Source organism: Lethenteron reissneri, chromosome 69, assembly GCF_015708825.2.
Source record: "Lethenteron reissneri isolate LAM-NWPU_2019-01 chromosome 69, ASM1570882v1, whole genome shotgun sequence".
Lineage (NCBI taxonomy): Eukaryota > Metazoa > Chordata > Hyperoartia > Petromyzontiformes > Petromyzontidae > Lethenteron > Lethenteron reissneri.
Window position 1 is genome coordinate 1451145 of NC_083847.1, and position 19876 is coordinate 1471020.

Here is a 19876-nt window from a genome sequence, read left to right on the forward strand (position 1 = left end):
GTGGCGGTGACGTCACCACGACGCTTGTGCCAGGCCATGTGCACCTTGAGGCCACGTGAAGTGTCGAACGCCCGCTGGCAGGAGGTCACGGGGCAGACCCAGCAGGTGCCACGGGTCGACTGACTGAGATGACTGAGATGACCGAGATGACTGAGATGACTGGCTGATGCACCACCTGTGCCCCCCTACTGTGCCAGACACTCACACACACACACCCAACTCACTGCCACACACTCGCTCACTCTCTCATACACTCAAACACTCGCTCACTCGCTCGCTCACCCACTCGCTCACCCACTCAAACACTCTCTCATACAATCAAACACTCGCTCACTCGCTCACCCACTCGCTCACTCTCTCACCCACTCGCTCACTCGCTCACCCACTCGCTCACTGTCTCATACACTCAAACACTCGCTCACTCACACACTCACACACTCGCTCAAACACTCACACTCACTCACACTCACTCACTCACTAACTCGCTCACACACTCGAACACTCGCTCATACACTCGCTCAACCACTCGCTCACTCGCTCACCCACTCGCTCACTCTCTCATACACTCTCCCCACTCGCTCACTGTCTCATACACTCAAACACGCTCACACACTCGCTCAAACACTCACACTCACTCACACTCACTCACACACCCACTCGCTCACACAACAACAACAACCGCCATTCGCCACTAAGTGGCGGTGACGTCACCACGACGCTTGTGCCAGGCCATGTGCACCTTGAGGCTGCCACGTGAAGTGTCGAACGCCCGCTGACAAGAGGTCACGGGGCAGACCCAGCAGGTGCCACGGGTCGACTGACTGAGATGACTGAGATGACCGAGATGACCGAGATGACTAGCTGATGCACCACCTGTGCCCCCCTACTGTGCCAGACACTCACACACACACACCCAACTCACTGCCACACACTCGCTCACTTTCTCATACACTCAAACACTCGCTCACTCGCCCAACCACTCGTTCACTCGCTCACCCACTCGCTCACTCTCTCATACACTCAAACACGCTCACTCACACACTCACACACTCGCTCAAACACTCACACTCACTCACACTCACTCACACACCCACTCGCTCACACAACAACAACAACCACCATTTGCCACTAAGTGGCGGTGACGTCACCACGACGCTTGTGCCAGGCCAAGTGCACCTTGAGGCCACGTGAAGTGTCGAATGCCCGCTGACAGGAGGTCACGGGGCAGACCCAGCAGGTGCCACGGGTCGACTGACTGAGATGACCGAGATGACTGGCTGATGCACCACCTGTGCCCCCTACTGTGCCAGACACTCACACACACCCAACTCACTGCCACACACTCGCTCACTCTCTCATACACTCACTCACACACTCACCCACTCGCTCAAACACTCCCTCACCCACTCGTTCACACACACACTCGTTCAAACACTCACTCGCACACTCTCTCACACACTCAAACACTCACTCACCCACTCGTTCACACACTCGCTCAAGCACTCACTCACCCACTCACTCACTTACCCACCCACTCGCTCACACACTCGCTCACTCTCTCATACACTAGAACACTCGCTCACTCACCCACTCACCCACCCACTCACTCACACTCACCCACTCACCCACCCACTCACTCACACACTCAACCACTCGCTCACACTCGCTCACTCTCTCATACACTTGAACACTCGCTCACTCACACACCCACTCGCTCACACACTCGCTCGCTCACTCACACACTCACCTACCCACCCACTCACTCGCACACTCAACCACTCGCTCACACTCGCTCACTCTCTCATACACTTGAACACTCGCCCACTCGCTCACCCGCTCGCCCGCTCGCTCGCCCGCTCTCTCACTCGCTCGCTCGCCTACTTACTCCCTCTCACCCTTTCTCCCCGCGTGTGTCTCTCCGTGTGTCTCCCTGTCTCACCGTGTGTCTCCCTGTCTCTCTCCCCGTGTGTGTCTCCCTGTCTCTCTCCCCGTGTGTGTCTCCCCGTGTCTCCAGGCCAGGGACAGAACCCGGCTAGGCGTGCGAGTCTGTCCGCGGGTCTCCCTGTCTCCGTCCCCGTGTGGGGACTCAACATGCCGTGTGTCTCCCTGTCTCACTCTTTCTCCCCGCGTGTGTCTCCCTGTCTCTCTCTCCGCGTGTCTCCCTGTCTCTCTCTCTCTCTCTCTCCGCGTGTGTCTCCCTGTCTCTCTCTCTCCGTGTGTCTCCCTGTCTCACCGTGTGTCTCCCTGTCTCTCTCTCCGCGTGTCTCCCTGTCTCTCTCCCCGCGTGTGTCTCCCTGTCTCTCTCTCTCTCTCTCTCCGCATGTCTCCCTGTCTCACCGTGTGTCTCCCTGTCTCACTCTCTCTCCCCGTGTGTGTCTCCCCGTGTCTCCAGGCCAGGGACAGAACCCGGCTAGGCGTGCGAGTCTGTCCGCGGGTCTCCCTGTCTCTGTCCCCGCGTGGGGACTCAACATGCTGTGTGGCTCCGGTCTCCGCGCCGTCTGCCTGGGGGCCCAGGCCGTGAGGCAGCGGGACGTGGACATCGTCCTGGCCGGGGGGCAGGAGAGCATGAGCCAGGTGACTGTCTCCACACGCGTGTGTCTCCGTGTGTCTCCACGTGTGTCTCTGTGTGTGTGTCTCCACGTGTCTCTGTGTGTGTCACTGTGTGTGTCTCTGTGTGTGTGTCTCCACGTGTCACTGTGTGTGTCACTGTGTGTGTCTCTGTGTGTGTCTCCACGTGTGTGTCTGTGTGTGTGTGTCTCCACGTGTCTCTGTGTGTGTCTGTGTGTGTGTGTCTGTGTGTGTCTCCACGTGTGTCTCCGTGTGTCTCTGCGTGTGTCTCCACGCATGGCTTTGTGTGTGTCTCTGTGTGTCTCCGTGTGTCTCCGTGTGTCTCCGTGTGAGTCTCTGTGTGTCTCCGTGTGAGTCTCTGTGTGTCTCCGTGTGTCTCTCTGTGTGTCTCCACGTGTGCCTGTGTGTCTCCACGCGTGTCTCCACGTGTGTCTCTGTGTCTCCATGTGTCTCTGCGCGTGTCTCCGCGCCTGTGCGTGTGTCACCCTGGGGTAACGCGTGTGTGTGTGCGTGTGTGTCTGCGTGTGTGCGTGCGTGTGTGCGTGCGTGTGTGCGTGTGCGTGTGTGCGCGTGTGTGCGTGTGTGTGTGTGCGTGTGTGTGTGCGTGTGTGTGTGTGTGCGTGCGTGTGTGTGTGTGTGCGTGCGTGTGTGTGGTGCGTGTGTGCGTGTGTGTGTGCGTGCGTGCGTGTGTGTCTGTGTGTGTGTGTGCGTGTGTGTGTGCGTGTGTGCGTGTGTGTGTGCGTGTGTGCGTGTGTGTGTGCGTGTGTGCGTGTGTGTGCGTGTGTGTGTGTCTCCCCGTAGGCCCCCCATGCTGTGTACGTGAGGGCGGGGGTGAAGATGGGAGACGCCACGATGGTTGACACCATGACACACGACGGCCTCATAGACTCCACCCTGCACTACCACATGGGAGTGACCGGTAACACCACCACTACCACCACCACCACCAACACCACCACCAACACCACCACCACTACCACCACTACCAGACAACCACCACCACTACCAGACCACCACCAACACCACCACCACCACTACCACCACTACCAAACAACCACCACCACCACCAGCACCACTACCACCACTACCAGACCACCACCACCACTACCAGAACACCACCACTACCACCAGACCACTACCAGATAACCACCACAACCACCACTCACAACAACAACAACCGCCATTTGCCACTAAGTGACGGAAACGTCACCACGACGCTTGTGCCAGGCCAGGTGCACCTTGAGGCCACGTGACGTGTCAAACGCCTGCTGGCAGGAGGTCACGGGACAGACACAGCAGGTGCCATGGGTTAACTGACTGAGACGACTGGCTGATGCACCACCTGTGCCCCCTACTGTACTAACTTGCTGTGCTTTAGCCACCCGGCGCTCCGCTCGTTGTGAGCGTCGCTCCTCCGCCCTCCGTTGTTGTTGGAGGGCGACTGCCTCCAACTGCCCAGTAGCGTTCTTCACGAGCCTCCTCCACAGAGGCCGATCTTGACACCGCTGGTACCAGTCATCGGCAAGTCCACTCAGCTCCACGTCCTCCTGTACCACATCACTCCATCTCTTCTCTAGCATCACTCCACACGCAGAAGCACTCTGTCTCTCTCTCTCTCTCACCCCGTGTCTCTCTCTCCCCGTGTCTCTCTCTCCGTGTCTCTCTCCCCCCGTGTCTCTCTCTCCCCCCGTGTCTCTCTCCCCGTGTGTCTCTCTCTCCCCGTGTCTCTCTCTCCCCCCGTGTCTCTCTCTCACCGTGTGTCTCTGTGTGTCTGCGTGTGTCTCTGTGTGTCTCTGTGTGTCTCTGTGTGTCTCTGTGTGTCCGCGTGTAGCGGAGAACGTGGCGAAGCAGTTCTCGGTGTCTCGCCGTGACCAGGACGACTTTGCGGCGCTGTCCCAGGCGCGCACCGCGGCCTCCGTGCAATCCGGAGCCTTTACGCGGGAGATCGCCCCCGTGTCTGTCGTCACGCGCAAGGGTGAGACACGGGGACACTGGGACACTGAGACACGGGGACACGGAGACACGGGGACACGGAGACAGGGAGACACACAGACACGGAGACACGGAGATACGGGGACACGGAGACACAGGGACACGGGGACACTGGGACACTGGGACACTGGGACACGGGGACACTGGGACACTGAGACATAGGGACACTGGGACACGGGGACACGGGGACACTGGGACACTGAGACACAGGGACACTGGGACACTGAGACACTGGGACATGGGGACACTGATACACTGGGACACGGGGACACTGGGACACGGGGACACTGAGACATAGGGACACTGGGACACTGAGACACTGGGACATGGGGACACTGATACACTGGGACACGGGGACACTGGGACACGGGGACACTGGGACACTGGGACACGGGGACACGGGGACACTGGGACACTGAGACACTGGGACATGGGGACACTGATACACTGGGACACGGGGACACTGGGACAAGGGGACACTGGGACACTGGGACATGGGGACACTGATACACTGGGACACTGGGACACGGAGCCACGGGGACACTGGGACACTGGGACACGGGGACACTGGGACACTGGGACACGGAGACACACGGAGACACGGGGACACAGAGACACACGGAGAGACACGGGGACACTGGGACACTGAGACACAGGGACACTGGGACACTGAGACACTGGGACATGGGGACACTGATACACTGGGACACGGGGACACTGGGACACGGGGACACTGGGACACTGGGACACTGGGACACTGGGACACGGGGACACTGGGACATGGGGACACTGATACACTGGGACACTGGGACACGGAGACACACGGAGACACGGGGACACTGGGACACTGGGACACGGGGACACTGGGACACTGGGACTTGGAGACACACGGAGACACGGGGACACAGACACACGGAGAGACACGGGGACACTGGGACACGGGGACACGGAGACACACGGAGACACACGGAGACACACGGAGACACACGGAGAGACACGGAGAGACACGGAGACACGGAGACACAACCGTGGCTAATCGGAGGTGTGGGGGTAAGGACAACAACAACAAACTAAACAACAACAACAACAAACTAAACAACAACAACAAACTAAACAGCAACAACAACAAGGAGCAGCTCTACAGAGATGAGTTTGTCAATGGAGATGATGAAGAGCGTTCCAGACGGCCGCAGAAGAAGCAGCGCAATTTAAAGCACCGCACAAAGTGTAGAGTAGTGTGTAGTGTATAGTAGTGTAGTGTGTAGTGTAGTGTGTAGTGTAGTGTAGTGTGTAGTGTATAGTGTAGTGTATAGTGTAGTGTGTAGTGTGTAGTGTAGTGTATAATGTAGTGTATAGTGTAATGTGTATCCCTGTCTCCCCGTCTCTGTCTCTCTGTGCGTGTTTCTCTGTCTCCCCGTCTCTCTGTGAGTGTCTGTGTCTCTCTCTCTGTGTCTCTTGTGTGCGTGTCTCTGTGTGTGTGTCTCTGTGTGTGTCCCTGTGTGTGTGTCTCTGTGTGTGTGTCTCTGTGTGTGTGTCTCTGTGTGCATGTCCCTGTGTGTGTGTGTCTCTGTGTGCGTGTCCCTGTGTGTGTGTGTGTGTCTCTGTGTGTGTGTCTCTGTGTGTGTGTTTCTCTCTGTGTGTGTTTCTCTCTGTGTGTGTGTTTCTCTCTGTGTCCCTGTGTGTGTGTTTTTCTGTGTGTGTCCCTGTGTGTCTGTGTATGTGTGTGTCTCTGTGCATGTCTAGGGGAGGTTGTCGTGACTCAGGATGAGTTTCCACGGCCTGGGACGACGGTTGAGAGTCTGGGACGACTCAAGCCGTGCTTCGTCACGGACGGAAGCGGCACCGTGACCGCCGGGAACTCATCCGGTACACGACAGACACGGGGAGAGAGAGAGACACGGGGAGAGAGACACGGGGAGAGAGACACGGGGGAGAGAGACACGGGGGAGAGAGACACGGGGGAGAGAGACACGGGGAGAGAGACACGGGGAGAGAGAGACACGGGGAGAGAGAGACACGGGGAGAGAGACACGGGGAGAGAGAGACACGGGGGAGAGAGGACACGGGGAGAGAGAGACACGGGGAGAGAGAGACACGGGGAGAGAGCGACACGGGGAGAGAGAGACACGGGGAGAGAGAGACACGGGGAGAGAGAGACGCCGGGAGAGAGAGACGCGGGGAGAGAGAGACGCGGGGAGAGAGAGACACGGAGAGAGAGACACGGGGAGAGAGAGACACGGGGAGAGAGAGACGGGGGGAGAGACATGGAGGGAGAGAGACACGGGGAGAGAGAGACGGGGAGAGACACGGGGAGAGAGAGACACGGGGAGAGAGAGAGACACGGGGGAGAGAGACACGGGGAGAGAGAGAGAGAGAGACACGGGGGTGAGAGACACGGGGAGAGAGAGAGAGAGAGAGACACGGGGGTGAGAGACACGGGGGAGAGAGACACGGGGAGAGAGACACGGGGAGAGAGAGACACGGGGAGAGAGAGAGAGAGACACGGGGGAGAGAGACACGGGGGAGAGAGACACGGGGGAGAGACACGGGGAGAGAGAGACGCGGGGAGAGACACGGGGAGAGAGAGACACGGGGAGAGAGAGACGGGGGGAGAGACATGGGGGGAGAGAGACATGGGGGGAGAGAGACACGGGGAGAGAGAGACGGGGAGAGACACAGGGAGAGAGAGACACGGGGAGAGAGAGAGACACGGGGGAGAGAGACACGGGGAGAGAGGGAGAGAGACACGGGGGTGAGAGACACGGGGGAGAGAGACACAGTGGATGTGGTTGTATAGTAGTAGTGGTTGTAGTATAGTTATAGTGGTGGCTGTATAGTTATTTTTATAGTTGTGGTGGTTGTGGTAGTGGTGGTTGTTGTACCGTAGTGGTTGTGGTGGTTGTTGTAGCCTAGTGGTTGTGGTAGTTGTGGTAGTGGTGGTTGTGGTGGTTGTTGTACTGTGGTGGTTGTGGTGGTTGTAGTGTTTGTGGTGGTTGTAGTGTTTGTGGTGGTTGTGGTGGTGGTTGTGGTGGTTGTGGTGGTGGTTGTTGTACCGTGGTGGTTGTAGTGATTGTGGTGGTGGTGGTTGTGGTGGTGGTTGTGTTGGTTGTTGTACCGTGGTGGTGGTTGTGGTGGTGGTTGTACCGTGGTGGTTGTGGTGGTTGTGGTGGTTGTGGTGGTGGTTGTGGTGGTTGTGGTGGTGGTTTTGGTGGTTGTAGTGGTTGTGGTGGTTGTGTTGGTTGTTGTACCGTGGTGGTTGTGGTTGTGGTGGTGGTGGTTGTTGTACCGTGGTGGTTGTGGTGGTGGTTGTGGTGGTTGTAGTGATTGTGGTTGTGGTGGTGATTGTGGTGGTTGTGGTGGTGGTTGTGGTGGTGGTGGTGGTGGTTGTAGGAGTGAACGACGGTGCTGCTGCCGTCTTGTTGATGACGGAGAGCGAGGCCCAGTCGCGGGGCCTGAAGCCTCTGGCTCGCCTGGTCTCCTGGGCGCAGGCCGGAGTGGAGCCGAGCATCATGGGAACAGGGCCCATCCCAGCCACAACCAAAGCGGTGAGGCAGCCACAACCACAACAACCATCACAACCACAATCACAACCACAGCCACCATCACAACCACAATCACAACCACCATCACAACCACCATCACAACCACAACACAACAACTACAACCACTATCACAACCACCACCACAACCACCATCACAACCACCATCACAACCACCAACACAACCACCGTCACAACCACCATCACAACCACCTCCACACCATCACAACCACAACACAGCAACCACAACCACCATCACAACCACAACCACCATCACAACCACACCATCACAACCACCATCACAACCACAACCACAACACAGCAACCACAACCACCATCACAACCACCATCACAACCACCATCACAACCACAACCACAACACAGCAACCACCATCACAACAACACCGTCACAACCACCATAATTGTTGATGTTGTGGTTGTTTAGCTGTTGTTGTGGTTGATATGGTGGTTGTTGTTGTTGTTATTGTTGTTGATGTTGTTGATGTTGTGGTTATTGTTGTTGATGTGGTGGTTGTTGTTGTGGTTATTGTTGTTGACGTTGTTGATGTTGTGGTTATTGTTGTTGATGTTGTGGTGGTTGTTGTTGTGGTTATTGTTGTTGATGTTGTTGATGTTGTGGTTATTGTTGTTGATGTTGTGGTTGATGTTGTTGTTGATATTGTGGTTGATGTGGTGGTTATTGTTGATGTTGTTGATGTTGTGGTTGTGGTTATTGTTGTTGATGTTGTTGTTGATGTTGTGGTGGTTATTGTTGTTGATGTTGTGGTTATTGTTGTTGTTGTGTAGCTAGCGAAGGCTGGCTGGTCTGTGCAGGACGTGGATCTGTTTGAGCTGAACGAGGCGTTCGCGGCTCAGTCGCTGGCCGTGATCCGCAAGCTGGGACTCAACACGGAGAAAGTGAGACACACGGAGACACACACACAGAGACACAGAGACACACACACGGAGACACACAGAGACACACACACAGAGACAGAGACACACACACGGAGACACACAGAGACAGACAGACAGAGACACACGGAGACACGGAGAGAGACACAGAGAGAGAGAGACGGAGACACGGAGAGAGACACGGAGAGAGACACGGAGAGAGACACGGAGAGAGACACAGAGAGAGACAGACACGGAGAGAGACACAGAGAGAGAGAAACGGAGACACGGACAGAGACACACAGACAGAGACGTACATGGACACAGAGAGAGACACACAAAGACAGACAGACGGAGACACATAGAGACACGGACAGAGACACAGAGAGAGACACGGAGACACACGGAGACACACAGAGACACAGAGAGACACACAGACAGAGACGCAGATGGACACAGAGAGAGAGAGACGTGGGGACGTGGAGACACAGAGACACACACAGACACACACAGAGATACAGATACGTGGGATGCGTCGGGACGCTGAGACAGGGGGACGTGGAGGCAGAGGGACGCGGAAAGACAATGGAAAGAGACAGGGACTGTCACCCTGTGTGTCTCCGTGTCTCCGTGTGTGTCTCCCTGTGTGTCTCCCCATGTCTCGCATTGGTTCCATTGATTAGTGGTGAGACGTTGACTACCTCACCTGGTACACAGGAGGTCGTGGGTTTGATCCCGACCCGGACGCCTGCTGCTGCTGCTGCTGTATAGTTAGAGTTTGAGTCTCTCTCTCACCCCGTGTTTCTCCCCGTGTCTCTTTCTCTCCCCGTGTCTCTCTCCCCGTGTCTCTCTCCCCCCGTGTCTCTCCCCCCGTGTCTCTCTCCCCGTGTCTCTCTCCCCGTGTCTCTCTCCCCGTGTCTCTCTCCCCGTGTCTCTCTCCCCGTGTCTCTCTCCCCGTGTCTCTCTCCCCGTGTCTCTGTCCCCGTGTCTCTCTCCCCGTGTCTCTCTCCCCGTGTCTCTCTCCCCGTGTCTCTCTCCCCGTGTCTCTCTCCCCGTGTCTCTCTCCCCGTGTCTCTCTCCCCGTGTCTCTCTCCCCGTGTCTCTGCAGGTGAACGTGAGAGGCGGTGCGCTGGCTCTGGGTCACCCAATCGGTGCGTCTGGGTGCCGCGTGTTGGTGTCGCTTCTCCACTCGCTGAGGGACACGGGCGGTGCCCGGGGGGTGGCGGCGCTGTGCGTGGGCGGTGGCATGGGCATCGCGGCGTGCGTGGAGACGGTGGAGACGGCCTGAGACACACACACACCACACACCACCACACGCACCACCACACGCACCACCACACATGCACCACCACACATGCACCACCACACACGCACCACCACACACGCACACACACGCACCACCACACACGCACCACCACACACACACTACCACACCACACACACAACAACAACCGCCATTCGCCACTAAGTGGCGGTGACGTCACCACGACGCTTGTGCCAGGCCAAATGCACCTTGAGGCCACGTGAAGTGTTGAACGCCCGCTGGCAGGTCACGGGGCAGACCCAGCAGGTGCCACGGGTCGACTGACCGAGATGACCGAGATGACTGGCTGATGCACCACCTGTGCCCCCTACTGTACCAACTTGCTGTGCTTTAGCCACCCGGCGCTCCGCTCGTTGTTGTGAGCGTCGCTCCTCCGCCCTCCGTTGTTGGAGGGCGACTGCCTCCAACTGCCCAGTAGCGTCCTTCACGAGCCTCCTCCACAGAGGCCGATCTTGACACCGCTGGTACCAGTCATCGGCAAGTCCACTCAGCTCCACGTACCTGTACCACATCTCTCCATCTCTTCTCTAGCCCGTGCCGCCTCCGTTTAGCCCCCTCGATCCGGCCGAACAAAAGCTGTTTAGGCATGCGGTGGCTGGGCATGCGGGCTACATGACCCAGCCAACGCAGCCTTGCCTGCCGGAGGAGCTCACCAATGGGACTTTCTCCAGATCAGTGAGCACCTATCTAATTATCTAATAAGCACTACCACACACACACTACCACACACATGCACCACCACACACACGCACCACCACACACACATGCACCACCACACACATGCACCACCACACATGCACCACCACACACGCACCACCACACACACGCATGCACTCGCACACACACAACATGCCCACACGCCTTACCCTACCTTTATCGTACATTTATCTAGCGCCCTAACCAAGGCGCTGTACAGTGAACTTACGATGGCACAAGGCGAGATGAGACGAGCCGATGGGATATCTGTTAAATGTGGTGGTGGCGGTGGTGGTGGTGGCGGCGATGCGTGGAATAAACGGAGGTGGGAATGAGACGGAGCGGATTGATGCCTGGCGGCCGTGGGGAGTTTGGTGTCGGGGGGGGGGAGGCGTCGTGAGTGCGAGTTGGAGAAGGAGGGGGGGTGGGCAAGAGAGAATAAGTTGTGGGGGGGGGGGGGGGATTGAAGTGCCACGGGCAGTGGGTCACAGTGAAGAGGAGCTAGGAGAGAGGAACGAGTGTGGATGGAGGAACGGAAAGGGATCGGAAACGATTTCGAACGCAGAGGGGCGGTGAAGGCAATGTCAAGTCGGGCTGAACGATTAATCGAAATTTGAAGCAATGCGATTAGCAAATAGCAAAGGTTGCAATTTGTTGAGATTTAGAAGTCCTTTTTTTGGAATTGTTTTATTTTGTATTATTATAACTTGATTTATTTAACTTAACAATTCTTCTATGTTTGATTATCCTATTTCAAATACTTTTTTTTTATAAATAAATGTTGGAAGCAATTCATACATTTCAAGTTGTCAGCCTTGCTTTAGAATATTTTGAGCGGTTCATATTTTGATGGTATCACGTGGTAATGCTCCATCACATGTTTTAAATCTATTACACAGTGAATATTGAACTGAAGCTTGACTTTTATAAATGTAGTCGCAAATCAAATCACAATATCTGTCAGACAAATCGCAATGAGACTTTTTTTCCCCAAATCGTTCAGCCCCCAATGTAAAGTGAGACGAGAGGTGAGAGTTGGGCCGTGGAGAGATTCATAAACTAAGCTACAAGGATTCATTTTGGTTCTTTCGGTAAAGTCACGTAGAATGGAAATAAAAAACGTGATAAAATAATTCTCACGATGTTTCGGCCACAACGCAAGCAGCCGTCCTCAGGTGGAGAACAGGCCTGTTCTCCACCTAAGGACGGCTGCTTGCGTTGTGGCCGAAACGTCGTGAGAATTATTTTATTATGTTTTATTTTTATTATTTTATTATTTCCATTCTATGTGACTTTACCGAAAGAACGAAGAAGATGAATCCCTGCAGTCATGAAAGCGTTAAATCGAAATTTAAGCTACAAGGAATTTAAAAGATGATAGACGTGGAGCCAGTGGGTGTAGCTGAACGAGGAGGGGGTTTTAAAGATGATCCGGGCAGTGGAATTTGGAATCTGTTGGGAGTGCTTTGAACGTGTAGGACGGTAGACCGACCGTGAGAGAACTGCAATAGTCGATTCGAGTAAAGGCCAGGGGGCGAATCAGGTTTTTTGGTGGCAGTGATTGTGGTGAAACGGCGGATTTTACAAATACGAAGGTGAAAACGGCAGGAATGAGTAGTGGCGGTTGTGTCGTCAAATAGGGAGGAGAGTGATGCGTCGAAGACTTCACCGAGGTTGCGGACAGACTACCGGAGTAATAGAGAATGGGCGAAAGGAGATGGTGGGACATGGTGGATGAGAACGTGAAGCTGGGAAGAAAGGATTTGTGTGTGTGTGTTTTCGTTTAAAGGGTTGATGGAGAGAAAGTGTTGGGTCATCCAAGACTGGACGGTGATGAGATGAGAGGAACTGCGCAGAGCAAAATCTGGAGTGGGGGAGGAGGGGAACGAGAAAAAGAAAGAAGAAAAATTGAAAAAGTAAATAAAAGAAGATAGAAAAAAAGAGAAAGAATAGAGAATAAAAAAGCAACGTGTGGCTTCAGAAAAGAAATTACGTGGGGAGATTGAACGATGAGAGGTGGGATTCAAGTCGAGATCGATAAAGAGACTCGCTTTCCTACCCGGCTTCGCCCGGGACTTAGATTCACCACGCCCGGCCGCCTTTGTCTCCCCAGTGGCGATGTTCACACACCACACCAGTTACTCGTTTGAGCGCAGCGGCGCGCTAACCACTACACTACACCGCGTTACGCTTCCACATGCGCGGGTCACGTGACAGATGTGACGTCACAGCTCACTTGCCGTGCAAAAAATATATTAATTATTGAGCTCCCCACCCCCCCCCCCCCCCAAAAAAACACAAGTGTATTTTTATATTTTGTGCAAGGTGTACAGTCTGGAAAGTACCCACATGGCAAATTTCAAGTTTGTTGCATGTCGGAAAGTACATGAAACATTTTGAACAAACACATTCACAACTTTGCCTTTTATATATAAAAGAGATTAATGCAAAGGGGGCTGATGACAGAACCTTGGGGGACATTGACGGGTGAAGGGGGAGGGGTAACGTGGTCGAATAAGAGAGCCGAAGTGCGCTAGGACAGATAGGACTGGACCCAAGAAAGAGTGGTTGCCCAAGATGCCGAGAGAAGAAAGGGCAGAATAGGTCGGTCAATTCATCCTAATGGCGGTACCCCGGGATATAACAAAATACAAAATCTTCTTGGTTCTTTCGGTAAAGTCACGTAGAATGGAAATAATAAAAATACAACATTATAAAATTATATAATAGAATTATTGTTATTATTTTATTATTTCCATTCTATGTGATTTTACCGAAAGAACCAAGAAGATGAATCCCTGCAGTCACGAAAGCTTTAAATCGAAAAATACAAAATGGCCGAATAATACAAAATGGCCGAAATCAGTGCTACTCTGCGATGTCGTAACGCAGCGAGGACGATTGCACCGAAACCCTGAACGATCATCATATACACCGTAGTGGTGCATCGTAGTGTACAGCTCGTCGAGATGAGTTGATTGCCGCATCGTCGGCCATCGACAGACTAAAAATAAGTAATATTTTTAAAAAAACTTTGTTTTTAAACACGCTTTTAAGAAATGTACGAGTAATGGAAGAACTCCAGGAAGTGGCCCCGAAGCTTGCCGTAACGTAAGGGACAGTGGCCAATTACAGCCAACGTCAGTTGTGCGTGGACAATTAGACCCATACCAAAACATAACGTATAAAAAAGATTGTTTAATTTTTGTAATGATAGAATATAGTATTGTCATCAGTATGACATAAGTATACCAAGTTTGCACTCGATACCACATTGGGAAGTGGGTTAAAATTGAGTTACAAGATTTGAGGCTACAACAACAACAACAGAGTTAAAAGAAAGCGTGTAAAAAACCACAGCGACAAACTCCGCCACACCAAACACAAGCATCCACCCGGACACCGAACACGGACCAGTGATGCAAGCGGGCCAGGATGAGCACAAGCTGATGATGATACACACGAACCAGCGTCAGATCCGAAGTTATGTAGACGGGACCGTAGCGGTCGCAGCCCAGACGTCGCCTTGCACGCCGATCAAACCCCGGCAGGTTCTGCGTCTCTCTCTCTCTGTCCCACTCATCGTCGTCGAGTGGATTTTTCTCCGGGTCCTCCAGCTTTTTTCCCTCCACATTTAGAATTAACGTCACAACGCGTTTTAGAGTTTTTCTGGCTGCCGCTATGAATGTCATACTTTTTGGTTCGTTTGGTAAAGTCACGAGGTATAAAATAAATAAAATCACGACGTTTCGGGCGCAACACAAGCGTCCGTCGTCAGGTGGGACAACCACAGCAAAAACAATTGCTGAAGTGGGCAAAAGGGCTGCCGTGACAAGAGGCTATATAGGTATGAGAGGGGGGAGCCAACGGGGAGAGAGAGAGGGGGGAGGGGCCAGGGGGAGAGACAGAGAGGGGGGAGGGGCCAGGGGGAGAGACAGAGAGGGGGGAGGGGCCAGGGGGAGAGACAGAGAGGGGGGTGTGGGGTAGGGGAGTGAGTGAGGCATTGCTAGAGGGATGAGGAAATGAGCGAAGAAAAAGTGAGAGGGGAGAGGAGTCATCTTTTGTGAGAGCCGGGCCGCTTCTGAGAAAGTAGTCCAGTGGTACCTCGGTATACGACCGCTTTAAAAATACGTCGAATTTGGTAGACGTCGTGTTTTGACGAGAAAAACATTTCTTGGGATACAACATCTTTGCTTGCCGGAACAGTATTGTGTGGAATGACCAGACAATGTCACACTTCAGGAACATTCTTAGAAGGCAAAAACAAACTTCAATGGACAGATTTTTAGTCAAACCAGAGTGCCATGACCTCACGCGACCATCGTTCGGTTGGCACCCACACACCCTGTCCTGTAGGGCCAGCACTGCACTTACAGCCTGGAGCCATCCAGCGCTATGATCCAGCGCACGCCGTGCCCCTATAGGGCCGGTACTACACCGACACCAGCGCACACCGTGCCCCTATAGGGCCGGTACTACACCGACACCATTGTGGTATCCGCCGACTTCGCGACACCTCACGCCGTGCCCCTATAGGGCCGGTACTGCACCCACAGCCTGTTGACATCATCCAGCGATGTCACTACACAAGAGTAATATGAGGATGCACCTGGGGGGTAACTGGGCGATGGTGATTGGCTCTGCTGGCCTCAGCCCGCAGCCAATGGGACGTCGAGCCAGGGGCGTGGCCTGTGGCTGCATAGCAACATCTGGAAGGTTCCAGGGGGTGAGGCTGATGATTGGCTGCGTGGTATCACGTGGGCCAGGTGTTATAAGGGGTGTGAGGAGAGACAGCTCCGGGTCAGTGTGGAGAGGGGCTGAGGAGGGACCACGTCTGTGTCACCGGCACGTCAGCGGCCACGTGGCAGGCCGGAGGCCGTCTCTCAGAGGTCGCAACCGGGTACCCGATATCCGTACCCTACCCGATACCCGGCCAGGTACTGGTAGCCGGGTATCGGGTAGGGTACGGGTACCTGATTGCGACCTCTGGGATGAAGCCATGTTGCAGGCGTGGGTGGGTTGATTCTAGGAACTTGAATTGTGAGAAGAGACAAGACGTTGGGAAATGAGTGACAAACGGTGACTCACCAGTGACTCACGGATAACCCTACCCGGCCGCACCAGGGTCGGTAAGGAATCAAAACCCGTTTGCGACCTCTGCCGTCCCCTACACACCGTCAACCAGCGGCGTGAGAGAGCGAGCGGACGCCGCCACGTTCGGGGAACGGAGTAACAGGGGGAAGAGGAACCTGGCTTGTGAGGGAGCTGTGGAATGAAGAACGAAGGAAGAAAAGACAAAAGACACGATCTCGTCTGAGCGCATTTATTAGACATGTGTAGGACTCTTACTGACGCGACAACTTCTTTGTCTTTCACGTTCCTTTTATTTCGCATACAGTTCACATCTCCGACGGCATCGTTCAATGTTCCTCCGTACTCTTCAATGTACAATTCTCCATCAGCCCCACTCGATGTCCCTCCGTTCGCTCGTTCTGCTGCTTCGCTCGCTCTCTCTCCACCAAGGTCCGTTACTCCGCTGCCTCGCTACGCTGTACTCGCTCCGTCCTTGCCACTCTGTCCGTACTCTCTATATCCACTGCTACCGTATACTGTATTCTCTTTGTCCACTGCTACCCTATACTATACACTCTTGTCCACTGCTACCTTATACTATACGCTCTTGTCCACTGCTACCCTATACTATACACTCTTGTCCACTGCTACCCTATACTATACACTCTTATCCACTGCTACCCTATACTATCCACTCTTGTCCACTGCGACCGTATACTATACACTCTTATCCACTGCTACCCTATACTATACACTCTTGTCCACTGCTACCTTATACTATCCACTCTTGTCCACTGCGACCTTATACTATACACTCTTATCCACTGCTACCCTATACTATACAATCTTGTCCACTGCTACCCTATACTATACACTTGTCCACTGCTACCTTATACTATCCACTCTTGTCCACTGCGACCTTATACTATACACTCTTATCCACTGCTACCCTATACTATACAATCTTGTCCACTGCTACCCTATACTATACACTTGTCCACTGCTACCTTATACTATCCACTCTTGTCCACTGCGACCTTATACTATACACTCTTATCCACTGCTACCCTATACTATACAATCTTGTCCACTGCTACCCTATACTATACACTTGTCCACTGCTACCTTATACTATCCACTCTTGTCCACTGCGACCTTATACTATACACTCTTATCCACTGCTACCCTATACTATACAATCTTGTCCACTGCTACCCTATACTATACACTCTTGTCCACTGCTACCTTACACTATACACTCTTATCCACTGCTACCTTATACTATACACTCTTGTCCACTGCTACCTTATACTATCCACTCTTGTCCACTGCTACCCTATACTATACACTCTTATCGACTGCTACCTTATACTATACACTCTTGTCCACTGCTACCTTATACTATACACTCTTGTCCACTGCTACCCTATACTATACACTCTTGTCCACTGCTACCCTATACTATACACTCTTGTCCACTGCTACCTTATACTATACACTCTTGTCCACTGCTACCCTATACTATACACTCTTGTCCACTGCTACCCTACACTATACACTCTTGTCCACTGCTACCTTATACTATACACTCTTATCCACTGCTACCCTATACTATACAATCTTGTCCACTGCTACCCTATACTATACACTCTTGTCCACTGCTACCTTATACTATACACTCTTGTCCACTGCTACCTTATACTATACACTCTTGTCCACTGCTACCTTATACTATCCACTCTTGTCCACTGCGACCTTATACTATACACTCTTATCCACTGCTACCCTATACTATACAATCTTGTCCACTGCTACCCTATACTATACACTCTTGTCCACTGCTACCTTACACTATACACTCTTATCCACTGCTACCTTATACTATACACTCTTGTCCACTGCTACCCTATACTATCCACTCTTGTCCACTGCGACCGTATACTATACACTCTTATCCACTGCTACCCTATACTATACACTCTTGTCCACTGCTACCTTATACTATCCACTCTTGTCCACTGCGACCTTATACTATACACTCTTATCCACTGCTACCCTATACTATACAATCTTGTCCACTGCTACCCTATACTATACCTTGTCCACTGCTACCTTACTATCCACTCTTGTCCACTGCGACCTTATACTATACACTCTTATCCACTGCTACCCTATACTATACAATCTTGTCCACTGCTACCCTATACTATACACTTGTCACATGCTACCTTATACTATCCACTCTTGTCCACTGCGACCTTATACTATACACTCTTATCCACTGCTACCCTATACTATAATCTTGTCCACTGCTACCCTATACTATACACTCTTGTCCACTGCTACCTTACACTATACACTCTTATCCACTGCTACCTTATACTATACACTCTTGTCCACTGCTACCTTATACTATCCACTCTTGTCCACTGCTACCCTATACTATACACTCTTATCGACTGCTACCTTATACTATACACTCTTGTCCACTGCTACCTTATACTATACACTCTTGTCCACTGCTACCCTATACTTACTATACCACTCTTGTCCACTGCTACCTTATACTATACACTCTTGTCCACTGCTACCCTATACTATACACTCTTGTCCACTGCTACCCTACACTATACACTCTTGTCCACTGCTACCTTATACTATACACTCTTATCCACTGCTACCCTATACTATACAATCTTGTCCACTGCTACCCTATACTATACACTCTTGTCCACTGCTACCTTATACACTCTTGTCCACTGCTACCTTATACTATACACTCTTGTCCACTGCTACCTTATACTATACACTCTTGTCCACTGCTACCTTATACTATACGCTCTTATCCACTGCTACCTTATACTATACACTCTTGTCCACTGCTACCTTAGACTATATGCTCTTATCCACTGCTACCCTATACTATACACTCTTGTCCACTGCTACCTTATACTATACGCTCTTGTCCACTGCTACCCTATACTATACGCTCTTGTCCACTGCTACCTTATACTATAAACTCTTGTCCACTGCTACCCTATACTATACACTCTTGTCCACTGCTACCCTATACTATACACTCTTGTCCATTGCTACCTTATACTATACACTCTTGTCCACTGCTACCTTATATTATACACTCTTGTCCACTGCTACCTTATACTATATGCTCTTATCCACTGCTACCCTATACTATACACTCTTGTCCACTGCTACCCTATACTATACACTCTTGTCCACTGCTACCTTATACTATACACTCTTGTCCACTGCTACCTTATACTATACACTCTTGTCCACTGCTACCTTATACTATACACTCTTGTCCACTGCTACCTTATACTATACACTCTTGTCCACTGCTACCTTATACTATACACTCTTGTCCACTGCTACCTTATACTTTACACTCTTGTCCACTGCTACCTTATACTATACACTCTTGTCCACTGCTACCTTGTACTATACACTCTTGTCCACTGCTACCTTGTACTATACACTCTTGTCCACTGCTACCTTATATTATACGCTCTTGTCCACTGCTACCTTATACTATACACTCTTGTCCACTGCTACCCTATACTATACACTCTTGTCCACTGCTACCCTACACTATACACTCTTGTCCACTGCTACCTTATACTATACACTCTTATCCACTGCTACCCTATACTATACAATCTTGTCCACTGCTACCCTATACTATACACTCTTGTCCACTGCTACCTTATACTATACACTCTTGTCCACTGCTACCTTATACTATACACTCTTGTCCACTGCTACCTTA

At 52.4% G+C, this 19876-nt stretch overlaps 1 protein-coding gene across 2 annotated transcripts in view; it reads left to right on the forward strand.

Annotated features, from left to right (window-relative positions):
• Positions 1–11370, forward strand: part of LOC133360809 (acetyl-CoA acetyltransferase, cytosolic-like) — a 19009-nt gene extending 7639 nt beyond the window's left edge. For both annotated transcript variants that reach the window (XM_061579680.1, XM_061579679.1), the window contains exons 4-10: positions 2393–2574; positions 3370–3487; positions 4400–4543; positions 6304–6426; positions 7951–8105; positions 8907–9017; positions 10102–11370. In XM_061579680.1, coding sequence (XP_061435664.1) covers positions 2393–2574; positions 3370–3487; positions 4400–4543; positions 6304–6426; positions 7951–8105; positions 8907–9017; positions 10102–10281 — 1013 coding nt within the window. In that variant the 3' untranslated portion in view covers positions 10282–11370. The remainder of the gene's footprint in view (positions 1–2392; positions 2575–3369; positions 3488–4399; positions 4544–6303; positions 6427–7950; positions 8106–8906; positions 9018–10101) is intronic.
• The last annotated feature ends 8506 nt before the right edge of the window (positions 11371–19876 follow it).